Source organism: Pelophylax lessonae (assembly GCF_965119305.1).
Source record: "Pelophylax lessonae genome assembly, chromosome: 12".
NCBI lineage: Eukaryota > Metazoa > Chordata > Amphibia > Anura > Ranidae > Pelophylax > Pelophylax lessonae.
Genome location: NC_138779.1, coordinates 30411848 through 30426645, shown reverse-complemented (window position 1 = coordinate 30426645; position 14798 = coordinate 30411848). Strand labels below are relative to the sequence as shown.

General features: G+C 43.6%; 1 protein-coding gene across 3 annotated transcripts in view; it reads left to right on the top strand.

Moving 5' to 3' along the window:
* CDON (cell adhesion associated, oncogene regulated) overlaps positions 1–14798 on the top strand; it is a 208747-nt gene that overhangs the window by 168827 nt on the left and 25122 nt on the right. For all 3 annotated transcript variants that reach the window (XM_082273421.1, XM_082273423.1, XM_082273422.1), the window contains 5 exons: positions 823–969; positions 2120–2263; positions 3007–3291; positions 10102–10371; positions 13484–13840. In XM_082273421.1, the coding sequence (XP_082129547.1) occupies positions 823–969; positions 2120–2263; positions 3007–3291; positions 10102–10371; positions 13484–13840 (1203 nt within the window). The remainder of the gene's footprint in view (positions 1–822; positions 970–2119; positions 2264–3006; positions 3292–10101; positions 10372–13483; positions 13841–14798) is intronic.

The following is a 14798-nucleotide window of genomic DNA, read 5'->3' as shown; positions in this document are numbered from 1 at the left end:
TCATTGGTGTCAATAGGAGGAATTGTGCCCCTTCACTTTCAGTGTCTGTGAGGGAATTGTGTCCCATTTTTGTATTGGTGGATAAAAATTGTTCACCAATAGCCAGATAAATGCAAGCAAAGGGCCACATCTAGCCCCTGGCCACAGTTTGGAGGCCACTGCCACAGTCCTAGTCCTAATCTTGGGAGTGTTCAAGAGAGGTTGGCTATGTTCCTACTTACAGTAGAACCATGGGGAACGTATGCAGCCACCCTCTAACAGGAAGTCGAAATTATAGCAGCGGATTCCCCGCCCTGCAGCCACACGCTGTCAAGGGGCTTGTATACAGGCAGCTGTAATGTGAGGATTGCCTCAGTTGCTTATGATTGGCTCAGTAAAGTAACAGCTTCCTGGCAGGCTGAGGTGGATTTGGACTAGGATCCGAACATGCCTTAGCTCATACTATTTGAGCATATGTTCAGCTGGTGGGGCCACTATTAAAGTAAATTTGTTGCTTTGGCCTCGATAAGTGAAGCACAGGTTTACTTTAAGCTGATATTTCCCATATATAATAGCTAAAATACTTAGCTAGGCCATACATCTGTGAAGTTTCTGTCGGTCTTGGAATACCTAGTAGTAGTCAGTCACATTCTGCTGGACTTGTTCTGTATTGTTGAAGATGTTTCATTACTCATCTTTTCACTGAGGAAGCTACATGGATGAGTAGAAAAATGTCTTCAACATTACAAACAAGTGACTGGCTACAGCCTAATGACTAGACCATTAATTGGCATTGGACAGTTCTTTATCCAAAAATGAATGTTTTTCTGCTCTGTCCTGCAGTTCTGGGAGACTTTGAATCAGTCTCTAGGGTCAATGTGGAGGCTGAAGAGGGAAGCACTGCCATTATAACGTGTGGCGTTCCATCCAGTGTCCCGCCTGCTCAGATCCATTACCGTGTGAGGGGGAAATGGCTGGACAAATCTACCGGTGAGTGATTCCCACAATGGACAATGGCTTATTTCTGTCTCTGCACTCTTCACACCTGTACTGCAAGAAGCACCTCAAGACTGAACATGTACAGGAAATTAAAACAAAATCTAGACTGGAGGCTCTCTGAACAGTTTTTTTTATAAGCAGCATGCTACCAGGTACGAATTTCCAATGACCCAGGATACAACACCTGCATTTATTAAATATTTTTGGATGAAAAAATTAATATTTAGCCCGAATTATAGCAAGACATAGTACTGAAATGGTAAAGCCAGACTTCCTGCCAAGGTTCAAGTTAGTTAGATCCTCCATCATGGCTTTTTATTGCGGTTTGTGTTCCCCTTTTGAGAGACTCGCCCTTGCTTTCGTGTTCAGGTATAAGCCTGAAATATAGGGTGTTACATAGACTAGGAATGGGGGAGGGGGACACAAACCGCAATAAAGATGAGCTGGGGCATCTAACCCTTCACCCAGGGGACAGGAATTGATGGAACTTGCATCTTAGGATAGCAGAAGATGCCCATTCTTTCCGAAACGAAAACAAAAAAATTGTTGGGACTGGAGCAATGTTAATTTGGTCAATGAAAATATTACAAAATAGTACATTTTTGTCTTGTTTTGACATTTTTCCAGTGAGGAAAATGAAACAAAAATCACTCTGAAATTTCTTAAATAGACGAAAATTATGACCCAAATCAATTCCAATTTTTGGAAACAAATGAAAATGGGAGAGAGGAATGTTTTACCTTTAAAGACGTTCTATAATGGCTAAATCTGTGTAGTTTTGCTCACACATTAATACCATAAATAATAAAATTTTGTTAGATTTTCTTTACTCCAGGAGTATTTAATGAGTTTGGAAATTCTAGATAAATGCTTAAATAATGCATTACAGTTTAACTAAACCCATTAGATTCTAGTCAGCTAAAATGATTTTAGTCGGCTAAAATGTACTGCATATTTTAGTAGACTAAAATACGACTAAAACTAAAATGGCATTTTATTCAAAAGACTATGACTAAAACTAAATCAAAATTTGACGTTAAAAAAAAAAAAAAAAACACTGGGCTAAAGTTGGGCTTTAATCATTAACGTCTCTTATTGGGCATAAAAATAACATAAAATAACAAACTTGTTCTTTTATTAGATAAGTTCTTCATCCTACCCTCTGGAAACCTTCAAATAGTAAATGTGACATTGGAGGATCGGGGACCCTATAGATGTGCTGTGTATAACCCAGTCACTCATGAGCGGAAGATAAGCCCCTCGGTTTACAAACTCTCGGTTACTGGTGAGTAGATATTTAAATATTATAAAATATTCTGTAGGACTGTGTTTTCTCTGTGGCAAACCAACCCTTCAGATGTTCAAGTGTTTCACTGGGGATAAAACTAGTGCAGTAAAGAACTGTTAGAGTATGGAAAAATGATTCCAGAAAAGGAATTAGACATAGGGAACGGGACGTTGCGACACCAGAAAATTATATTAGTATTAATAATAGGAAGTGTGGATGCAAAGTAGATAGAATTAATATTTTTATTTAAATTCAATTAAAATAATTATTTTATTTTGAAATAATGCTGATATAGCAGCTGCCAATTACAGTGTAATTGCCAGCTGCTATAGCAGCATTATTTCAACCTAAAATAATTCTTTTAAACTGAATTTAAATAAAAATTTTAATTTTATCCACTTTGCATCCACACTTCCTATTATTACTACTAATATAATTTTCTGGTGTCGCAACGTCCCGTTCCCTAGGTCTAATTCCTTTTCTGGAATTATTTTTCAATATTCGTTTTTGGGATAGACACCACAATTGGTAACTTTAGAGTGGAACTAACCATTTTTTAAAGAATTGTTAGAGATACCATATCCTATGCAACAGGCTGCCTGCAATTTGACCTCATGTTCCCTGTAGACTTTTGCAGTGAGTACAAACAGTATTGTTGCCATAGTTGTAAGGAAGTGATTTTTTTCTTAAATATCTACTCGCAGCTCCGCCTTTATAATCTGTTTTCCTTTATGCGACAGGTTCTGCTCACTCTAATTTCATCCCCATACAACCAATCCTTACTCATCATTTGTCTGTACATCTGAATGAGACAGTGACTCTGGAATGTGCAGCGGGAGGGGTCTCTGCCCCCCATGTTCACTGGTATAAAGACGGGCAGATTGCCACCGATAATAGAAGGACGTTGTTACATACTAACCTCGTGATCAAGACTGTGGAAAGACTGGATGCTGGAAGCTACTCTTGCCTGTTGGCCAATGAAACGCAGGAAGTGGCTCGTGTGAACTATATTGTCGTCGTCGTAGGTCAGTAAAGAACTTCCCTCACTGGCTTCTGTCCTTCAGGCTCAAGAGCTAAATGTCATCTTATGAACCTCTGTCCTTTTTTACTGTTTTTAGGTTTTTTTTTTTCCATACCTCCAGTGTTAGCCACGTCAGTAGTGTTCTAGCCTCTGGCAGGGTGTTGCCAAAAAAATAAAGTTCTGCATAATCCTTTTTCTGGTGTTGACACCATTGCAGCCTTAGGGGCAAGACACTGCTGTGACATGCACCTTACCCAACATCAAGCAGCATTAGAGTTTACAGCTGGCCAAGTGCACTGTAGGACCTTCTTATGTTAACTTGCCAATTGTTATTGCAATCTGAAACCTTAGGAATGCTCCATTGTTTCTTGCAAAAGTGTGACGTTTAAAGCTGAACTCTGGACCTAAAAAAAATAATTTAAATATATTCCTCCATAGCCACAAAGGATCTAAATCCAATTTTGTGTGTGCCAAATACTTTTGCAAACCCAGATATAACTGGCTATAGCAGCAGTGACGTCATCATGGTAGTTACAGTGTGCAGAGAGCAGAGCTGTGGGAGGGAGTCAACAGACTCCACCCACTACAGCCTGCTTGCAGAAAACGACAGGAGGGGGCGGAGACAAGACCAGTCACCTTGCACAAGGAGAGAGACCAGCAGTCGAGCTGTCTTTATGAGCGGAAGCTCCTGCACAGAGGAAAAGTTTCTTACTGGATTACTGCACAGAGCTAAGTAAGAATACACATGACTAGGGTAGGGAAGATTTACTAAAACTGGTACACACAGAATCTGGTGCAGCTGTGCATAGTAACCAATCGGATTCTAGGTTTTAAGGTCAAAGCTTAACGCCCCTTTCACACCAGCAAACCAATCGGTCCGCCTGTCAGTTTTTTTAGGAGGAACCAATCAGACCACCCATTGTTCTCTATGGAGAGGCGGCCACTGGACATCCACTGGCATCCGAACGGTCTGCTAAAAACAGATGATGAGGATACCTTTGCCATCCGTCTGGCGGATTGGATGGAAACGGACAGGCAGTCTGTTTCCATCCGACCACCCCATAGAGAACAGCAGGCTGTGTCCATGCCTGCCCTTCATAGCTGAGCGGACACAGACCTATCCTCTGCCTGCTCAGTGTGGATCAGCTGAGCGATTTTCCCTCTCCCCCCTCCTCCCCGCTGAACAGGCAAATCCATTTGACGTTTTCCGCTCCGTCTGATAGGGGCCTTACTGAACAGTTAGAAGCTGAACAGTTAACAGCTGAAGTTAGAAGCTGATTGGTTACTATGCACAGCTGCACCAGATTCTGTGTGCTCCAGTTTTAGTAACTCTCCCCCTATGTGTTTGTGCTAAGCTTCAATGAAAGGTCCTCTTTGACAATTCGCTGCTTTTTAATTAGATTTGAGTTCTTTGCTAGCCCTAGGTGTATGTCGGAACGGCTGTGGTTTGAACATTGCAATTATCTGAATTTATTTCCAGGCTTATGTAATAGGAACACTCATTCCTCTGGCATTGGAAGTCAGTGCAGCTGGCAGCATACAACAACCATCTCTCTTGGCACGCTCCTGGTGCCACCACAACAAGCCCTCGATTATGTTAGACAAGGTGTCTCGCTGATGGATGCCGAGCCGGTAAGGCCCTGCTGGCACGGTGTCTGCGGAGCCAAGCCCTTCCCTTAATAGTGTACAGACATCTCTTAATGCTGGCGATTTATACCACGTCTTCTTTTCATCAATTACCACATTTCCTCCTGCGCCCGGGGATGCTGTTTTCTGTGAATTGGTCTGAAAATTGCGTCCTCTGTTCCTCCCGTGTCACCTCACACTCTGCCGGAAAAGTGGCACCTCCAGATGTGACGGTCCCCGAGGCCTGGGCCTCTTGGCACATAGACTGCTTTCTTACATACGTGTGACTTACATATTTATTATGTGTATTTTAGGGGAAGGCCCCCCTCTTCCAGGTTCCTCGTAGCTCCTGCAGACTGAATTTCACTTTTCACGCACAGAGCCTTAAAAGAAATTCGTCTTCTTTTTACATTTGTTTTTATAAGATAAATTTCTCTATCGTTCATTGACGGACGTAGTTCCTGATGCATATCAGTAGGGTTATACTGCCCCCTACAGGAGTAGGACACAAGGCAGAAAAAAGTTCTGGCTATGCCTATGGGCAGTCCTGGAGGGTACACCCTCTCTGTTCCTGCATAGGATGTCAGTTTTAATCTGCCTAGTCAGGAGTAAGGACCTAGTTCCTTGCTGGGATCTCTGGTCCTGGCATATAAGTAATTTTTTTATGTAGATTTTTTTTAGCTAGTCTTTTTTTTTCTCCAGAATGTTTTTCTTATGAGATCTTCAAGCAATTATGCCGGGCTGGGCGACAGACTGGACCCCCATATCCTGTGGTCACCCCAGTCTGGCCAACAAGCGCATGCAGGCCTTAGCTCCACGCTGGGTAAATGCCCATTTTTTTCTAGGGTACTATTAAAAAGAAGCATTGCCCTACTCACAGCAGCCATCACTCCTCTTTTCCTTCAACGCTCTGGGTGGTGGATGGGCCCTTGGCCTCCTTATGTACAATGGAGGACTGCTGGTCTGCATTATACATGGGGACGTCACCGTGTGACCGGAGTATGATGCACAATAGAGAAGCGGCTTTGGGGGACCGGTCGCACAGAGGATGTAGCTTGTAGGAACGAGGGGTAAGGTAAGTAAACTTGTTTTTGATGGTATCCTAGACAAAAATGGGCATTTAAAGTGGCTCTTCACTCTCCCAATCATCATTAATTATTTAAAACCCCCTTTTTTTTTTTAATTTCTAAAGTTACTTCCTGGTTTCTTGCCTAGGCAAGTGATGTCATACATCCCAGGAGTCTCCAGGAGGGTCAACAACTGGGTTACGTCTCAAGTAACCCAGGAGTCTTCAGGAAGGCAGGAGGGGAGGATGGGTTTTCTCAGCTAAGCACACTCACCTGCATGCATGCTTAAGCTAAGGACAGATGGATTTCCAGTAAGTAAATGCTACATGAATTATTTGCCCTTACGCAAGATGGCCACGGCCAGAAATGCTAGGGGGTTGTTTTTCAGAATGATTTTTCAGCACAATAAAGCATGGAGACATGGATGGATGGGGGAGTTTGCTTTGAATATTAAGGGAAGTATGGGGTTTGGCTTTTTTCCCCATTTATACTTAGGTGGATGCAGCATCGGTCCCCAGGCACCTCTGCACTGAGAACTGAGCGATTGAATGCTGATTGCTCGGTTCTGACAGCTCCCTGTTTCTGCCCCCTCCTCGCTCATTGGAGCGTTTGGCTGTGGAGGGGCGGGAAGCAGCCGGCTTAGCCTCTCAGTGGCTCGCTGAGAGGCGGAGCTGGGTGTTGGTCCAGGCACCTGGAGGATCTGTGATGTCATCATAGAACGGACTTCAGTCCTCTCTCTGCTGAAAATGGGCCAGAGGAAATCAGAACAAACTGCACTCCTGTGATCCATAATGAGATTAGGCTGTACATCTCCTTTAAAAATGAATTAAATAGTGTTTTTGGTTTGTGGTGCTCAGATGCAGTGAAGATCCATTTTAGGAAGAGGAAAGGAATGGGAATCTAAAAAAAAAAACATTCATACTTACCTCAATGCTGCAGCATCGTTCTAATGCTGCAGCTGTCCCCCGCCGGCTCTAAGCCCGAGAAATGAGTGCTCACATGACCGCTGATCGCTCAGTTCTCCGTCTGTTCAGAGCAGAGAGCGACGACTGTCAGTCTGCACTCTCTGCTCTGCCCCTCTAGCGCTCATTGGAGCACCAGGCAGCAGAGGGGGTGTGCGAAGCTGGCTCAGGCACTCAATAGCACGCTAGAAGGCTGAGCCAGCTGCTGATCTGGGTCAATCAGCATCACAGAGCAGAATTAAGCGTGCTGTTGGCTGATTCTGGATCGCAGCAGAGCAAAAGTATGTGCACCCCTGTGAACCACAAGAGAAGTATGACCAAAAAAAGCTTAATGCCTCGTACACACGCAACGATTTTCCGCCGACCGGTCGTCCGTCTTTTGTCCAGAGTGGTGTTTTGTTGGTTGGAATGTGCCTAGACTGCACTGGACTTTTGTCGACCGACAAAATTCTACTTCAGAAGTGATGTCATGTGTTGGTTTGCTTTCTTTGTGTTCTTTCTTTGAGCATGCCCAGTCTTGCTCATAAGATTTTTCCCTGTCGAAATCTGTACTGACTGCACGAAAATCGGCCGTGTTTTGACGGCGGACAAAAATTTTATAGCCTGCACACCAGATTTTTTTCGGCCGAAAAGTCGGAGTCGGTTGTTGGAAGCATCATACTAATAAGCCGAAAATCGGCAGATCGGTCGTCGGACGAAAATTCCCTGCCGAATTTCGACACGTGTGTACGAGGCTTAAGACATGCTTCTCTTATAAACCTTGTAGTCCGGGGGTAGTTTTTACATTTCCTGTAAGCTGTAAAGAATTGATTTTGGATAGAGTGGAGAGGGTTTAGAACACTTGTCAGGTTCTCTCCTTGCTGCCTGTGCCCCTGTTGGGGAGATTCGCCCTATTCATTCTATATGTTCTGTTTTCTGATATAATCAAGAGTGAAGGCAAACCCCAAATTTTGGGTGGTCACCAGAACAGGGATATAGGGGAAATCTTCCAATGGAGATTCTGGTAACAAAGGTATCTCTCCCTTTTGGAGGCATTTCCTTTTTTTTCCTGTTGTGGTTATGGGACAGGAAATTAAGGGAAATCTCCGCTATGGGACACGGGATGGCATAAAAAATTTCCATGCGATATTTTGCACACCATTGCTCAGTCTGGTATGAGATGCCTCCGATGTGCTATAGGTAAATTATTATACAGGTGCATCTCTGGCAGCAGAAAGTAGATGGCGCCCTCGTGTGGCTTTTGTTGGTAAAACAGGAAGTAAGCAGTGCGGCTATAAAACCCATAACCACCATTTGTAATATGTGATTTTCTTTCCCAGACTGTTGTGGGAGGCTAAAAACTGGATTTTTTTTTTCAGTTCCATCCTAAATTGTTACACATCAGCCCCACCCTGTAAACATCCAGTGACAGCTGTCCTTTTTATATACTGGAGGGTGGAGACTGGAAAAGCCAGGACAGCTGCTTGCTAACTTAAGAGCCATATACGTGTCACATGCTGACCCTCTGTAAAATGTTCTTTATGTAGGAGACTGCTCTCTAACCAGTACAGTTCAACATTTGCACATGGCTGACGACCTATGCCGGCTTTCAAGGAGAAGGATTTATTAACCCCTAATGATGCCTCCTGACAGCCATTTAAGTAGGATGAAATGCCTGGGAAGCTTCTGTATCATGTGACCGCTGTGATTGGCGCTCACAGAAGTCACATGATCAGGAGCCTGTCCTGCTGGCATGCTATCTGCACACCTCATCATTCCACCGTGGAGGCATATGTGTGGCAGCTGGGCATAAAAGCCCACTTTTCTTGCCACCACCTACATGTGTTATGTGGTCAGCCAGCGGTTTCAGTGGTAAAAAAGTGGCTTTTACCAACCAAGCAACATAGTGTATTGTAATCTTTGTCTATCTCAGAGTGAATATAGCGCACATCCATCATCAGCGAGGTTCTCCGAAAAAATAAAAATACAATTTAGGCTTCTTTCACACTGTAGCTTTGAAAAAGCTCAGTACAGTTTTTTTTTTTTTTTTAACTGCGCTTAAATCCAGCCCATGAATTGTAATGTGCCTTTGCACACAGGCGCGTAAACAAGCGCCGTGCACTCTTCAGTAAAAAATAAATTAAAAAATAGACAAATTTGCTTATTTGGTCAGTATTTACGCCTCATGCACGTGAATGCACACAAATGTGCGCAAATATCCATTTACATATTGTCCCAAACAAGAACGCGAGAATAAGTTTTCTCGTTTGCGTGAATGCATATATACGCGAAAATGCACGTAAATATGCAAAAATACATACAAAAACAGGAGTATCATGTACAAGAGGCCTTATTAAGTTATGAATGGACACAGTGAGTGAGTGTTTTCATTTAGAAAAGGAAGGGGCCAGTAAATACCATATTTACTAGCCCCTTCCCCACTCTCCATTCTGAAACCTACCCCACAGCAGCAGGGGGAAGAAGAGCGGAGGGAAGCCAGCAGCACTGCGGGGTGCGAAGCCTGGGCAGTAGGGGGAATCTGCACCACACATAGTGATTAGGGTGTTGCTAGGCACACCCCCTGCGCATGCCTATGAATGCAGGGTTAATAGCCCTGCAATGTACGCAATGACGCCAAGTGAACACCCAGGGACTGGAGCTTCGGGAAAAAGAGGGCAGCTCTAGAGCCTGCTGGAAGGGGGGAATTGGGTACAATAATCCTGTCTGTTCATCTACTGCAAGCATTTAACTCCTGCAGTACAGGGAGGCCCCACTGCAAGAGTATTTTTGTCTTATAATCGCAGAATTCAGCTTTAAACTGCATGAGATGAAACCGCACAGGGAACAAAATCAATGAAATGCACAGATAGCTCATATAACGGAGGTTATGAAACATTTGTGTTTGAATTGGTTTACAGTACAAAGCCATAATGTGGCTCTTGGATTAGGCTAACACCTGAAGTCCTGTAAAGTTTGGTAATCATGGAGAGTTCACTTATACAGCATGTGTACCAGTTTCCTAAAATGATATTTATATGATGGAAACATTGTGCTATGGTCACCATAACCAGGCTGCGCTTCATGGCTGGAATCCAATGCTCCAACTAAGAGACGTGTAATGATTTTCATTTTGATCTGTCTTTTCTCCTAGTTTTTATGATTATTCATCTCTCTTTGCAGAGGCTCCATTTATTTCCCGGGCCCCTGAGGGCCAGAATGCCCCCGCAGGCAGTGATGTCACATTTACCTGCGAGAGTCAGGGTAATCCAGCTCCAAAAATCACCTGGCTACATAACACCATGAGAATCTATTCATCATCCCGCCTGCACCCAAGGGGGAACACGCTACAGATCAGCAATGTGGCTGAAGAGGATTCTGGGATGTATCAATGTATGGCAGATAATGGGGTCGGCATGGTCCAGGCCTCTGCAAGGCTCCATGTACAAACAGGTAGGAGCATTTCAATTATGTTTTTTTTATTTTTTTATTTTTTTTTTTAAGTTAAAGTATATATCTAAATTCACTGCTACTTTATAATAGTGATCGACCGATATCGGTTTTTCGTTGCCGATACCTATATTTTGGCCAATGCATATCAGTATCGGCCGATATTTTTTCGTACATTAAAAAAGTTTTTATTTTTTATTTTTAGCACTTGACAGGTACTCTTGTGGGAGGGATCTGGGGGTCTAAAAGACCCCAAACCCCTCCTCTGCACTTAAAAGCATTCAAAACGCCAAGTTTGGCTGTTTTTAAATGCTGTCATTTTGTTTAATCTGGCGCCGAGTACCCGGAAGTGATGTCATGACATCACTGCATTGCTTATATCTTTAATTTGTACATATGTGAGTGGCATATTCAATAACACATGTAAATGGAATTATGCTCTGTGACATCATTTTACCCTTACATGAGCAATATTTGGAATATCGGCCAGTTCCGGGGCAGATACAGATATATCGGCAAAAGTCAATATCGGCCCTCGATATATTGGCCTTGCCAATAATCGGTCGATCCCTACTTTGTAATATTGATAGAGGTACATTTTTTTTATTTTTGTTTTTAATTTTAATAGTTAGATTGTTAAAACCCCTGTCCTATTTTTTTATATCTGGAGTGCCAATTGTGGGGGATTTCCCTTCACCACCTGTCCTGTCCGCACAGCAGGAAGTGAGAGGAAGTCTCCTCCAATAGAGGTTGTCTCCATTGGAAGTTTTCCCCATCATTCCCATTTCAATGACAGTTCAAAATGTTGGATTTTCATTCACTTTTAGGTCTTTGACCATCAGGACATACAGTATAGAGAGAGTGAATCTCTCTAATGTGACCCCACTCCATCCAAAACTAAAAAGAAAAATGTTTTGGCTTTAAATAAACTTTAATGGGTCCATCCATCTTAAAGTGTTATTTTGGAGTCCGGAAGATGCTGGATGGTGAAAAGAAATAAGAAAACACACAGTTGGATTTCATGTTGTATGTTTGAAATATGTAATTTTGTTGAGCCAGGTAATAGGGGTTATATAGAGCCCTGACCCTTTACTTTTCTCCACCGCAGTCAAATCAATACAGATTGGTCTAGGCTGTGATTGGATAATGAACGAGGAGCAGCTCACTGATGAGGTCATTTGTGTATTCTCTCCTCCGATTAGCATGCTCAGTTTGTTATAAATCTGCCCCTTCCTCTTCAGGCCTGAACACTGATGTATAGGATAATGCAGGGAGCCAGTACAAAGCTTAAGATACCATTTAGAAATATGATTAAGTATTTTATAACTTGTATCAAAAAAGAAAAAACAAACAAGTGTGGGACTTTTAGTCCCCGTTCACATGCAGGCGACGCTACTTCCAGGGACGACCTCCGAGGTCGCGGTGCGAGCAGCGCGCCGCGACCTCGGAGCGGCCGCCACGGACTTCATAACATTGAAGTTTATGGCGGTCGCCTCCTGGTCACCCCAAAGAAGCTCCGGACCCTTTTTCTAAGTCAGAGCGACTTGTGTCGCTCCTATTAGAACGGGTCCGCAGCTTCCCTATGGAAGGCGACCTGCGGCGACCTGTGAGGCGACCAGGTCGCCTCACAGGTCGCCTAAGTGTGAACGGGGGCTTAGAGTCGGTTCACACTGGGGCGGCACGACTCTGTACTACTTCGGGGGCGACTTGTGCAGTTCCGTGCACCGCGACTTCGGCGCGACATAATGGAAGTCTATGCAAGTCGCTCTGAGGTCACCCCGAAGTAGTACAGGACCCTTTTTCTAAGTCGGAGCGACTTGTGTCGCTCCTATTAGAACGGGTCCTGTAGTGGTCAATGGACTGCGAGGGGCCGCGACTTGTCAGGCTGACAAGTCGCCTGACAAGTCGCTCTAGTGTGAATCAAGTCTTAAGGTGCTGGAATATCCAAACTCCGAAAACACAACACATTGTTTACATAAAAAAAATCCAAATTTTTATTGTAATATGTTGCAAAGTAAATGGATGCAAAGCACCCCTATTACATAAGATTTAAAGAATATCAATACAAAAGTTAAGAACAACACCCCATATACCTTCCTTATAGCATATACAACTAAATATAATTCCTTGTAACAATAATGTAGTGAATTACTTATGAATAAACCATCAAAAAGTTGCCAAAATGAGGTAGCGGTGTGATAGTTCCAACGGGTTTCGCAGCCAAGGCTTCCTCAGGGGCTTAAAGGGGGGTATACCTGATAGAAAAAAAATAAATTCCATAAGTATACAAAATCACATTAGACAAACATAAAAAGACACAACATTCAGATAATGTCTGCATTTTCTTCTTCTTTTTCTTATTCCCCCCCCCCCCCCCTTTTTCTTCGGGGTTGGATGTATAAGTATTTTTGAGAATGTACGTATACATTATCAGAATGTTGTGTGCATTCCTTTATCCTCCAGGAGCCTGCAAAGCATTACACCAGCAATCAGTGGGTGGAGGTGCCGGAGCATGTTACATGTTACACCCGAAATATGTGTATAGGTGTAATGTGTACGATGCTTTAAAAGTGTAAAAGTGAACCTAAAGAGAAGTTTGCCCCCCCCCCCCAAAAAAAAGTCAGCAGCTACAAATACTGTACCTGCTGCCTTTAATTATCAGGGCACTTACTTACCTGTCCAGTCCTCACCCAAGTCGGCTCTCTTGGGTGTTGGCGCCTCCATCTTGACTAAGTGAAAACGGCAGTGAGACCTTGTGGCTTCACAGCCGGTTTCCTACTGCGCATGCACGAATTACGCTGTGTGTTGTGAATGGGCCAGCCACGGTGAACTGAGCTGGAAGTGGGAGCGGGTCCCTGTCAAAACCTGGTGGTGGGGGGGGGGGGGCAGACAAGCGGAGCGTCCTGTTTTGGTTGGAGCCCCTCTTTAAAACAAACTCAGAGCAACTTGTCATCCCAGATGGTTATGATGGGATTCAACCTAGTTACAAAAGCTTTCAAACATGGAGTCCTTCCTGACCACAATAAATGACGGCACAGAAGGATGAGATTGTGAAAATGTATTTAGAATTGGTGTAATTTATTTTTTGTAAGATGATTTTTTTTTTTTCTGGTAGGTTCAGGTTCCAGACCAGCTATTGTGTCCCCACCTACAAGTGTCAGCGTAGTGATTGGAGACTGGGTCACGTTAACTTGTAATGCCACCGGAAACCCCACCCCTTCCATCCGCTGGTATGACCACCTTGGACCAATCAGCAGTCATCCCTCTCAGATCCTTCGGCCTAAACCCCGTAAAGCATTACAGTCCAGGACAGCGGACATCCCTAGCCAAGATCCGCTACATGTCATCATGTCTCATCCAGGAACCAGCTCCTTGTACATCCCCGCTGTTACAATGAAGCATGCTGGGAAATATGTCTGTGAGGCTACCAATGAGTTTGGTTCCACCCAGGAGGAAGCCACTTTGACTGTTGGTAAGTCCCTGCCATAGGGGATGTGTGAACATAGGCCCCCTTCTAAATGAAGGTGTTTGTTTTCTTCTCTCTCCAGTTGCTGGAGTCACTGTGACTTGATGGGGTCAGTTGTGCTAAACCACCATGTAAGATAGCTGGGTTTAAGTGCGAACTCCACTCACATCATATATGTAGGATTTGGTATAATTTAGCAAGTTAAATGAGAATAACGTATATTATGAACATTCAAAGAGGCCTTCTCAGGACACTCTCTACAGTGTTCCTCTCCCTCCTCCAATCTGATGTAAGGAGAATTTCCAGTTCCTCTGAATGGGGAGAAAGAAATGCTCAGAAAGATTGCACGGCGCAGTCACATAATGTAGAACGCAGCAACTGGTGAAGCAAGAATTACACAGATAATTTTTCTCTTTGGTCAGGATGAATATTTCAGAAATTGAAATCTTTCAGTTGATTTGGATCTGATTATTGACTTGCTCAGCCCACAAGGAGGTTGCCTAAATGAAGGTATACATGTTCAGTTTCACTGGTTGAATGAAAAAAGATTCCCAGATCCCCTCATCAACACACATGATGTGTGAGACAGGGATCCCCCCCCAGCCGGAGTATTGTACTCTGACAGCGGGAACTCTCCCCATCTTCAGAATACACAGATGAGCACTTACAGCCATTGGCTGCAAGCCATGATCAAATGCTGGTTTTCCAGCATGACCGGCAAACTGACAGCAGTACCTGTGGATCGGAAGTCAGCTAGTTCTGCTTAACCTGGCCAATTTTCCAACAGTGAATACCCTGCTTTAGTAAAGGCAACCAGTACAATTTAGTTTAGGTCAATCAAAAGCTTAAAGTGGAAGTAAAGGCTAACTATAGGTGGTGTTACAAAATGCTGCCAACCCTCTCCACCTATGTTACATAGCCTGTATATGGGGGAAAAAAATCTGTGGAAATATATATTTTTTAT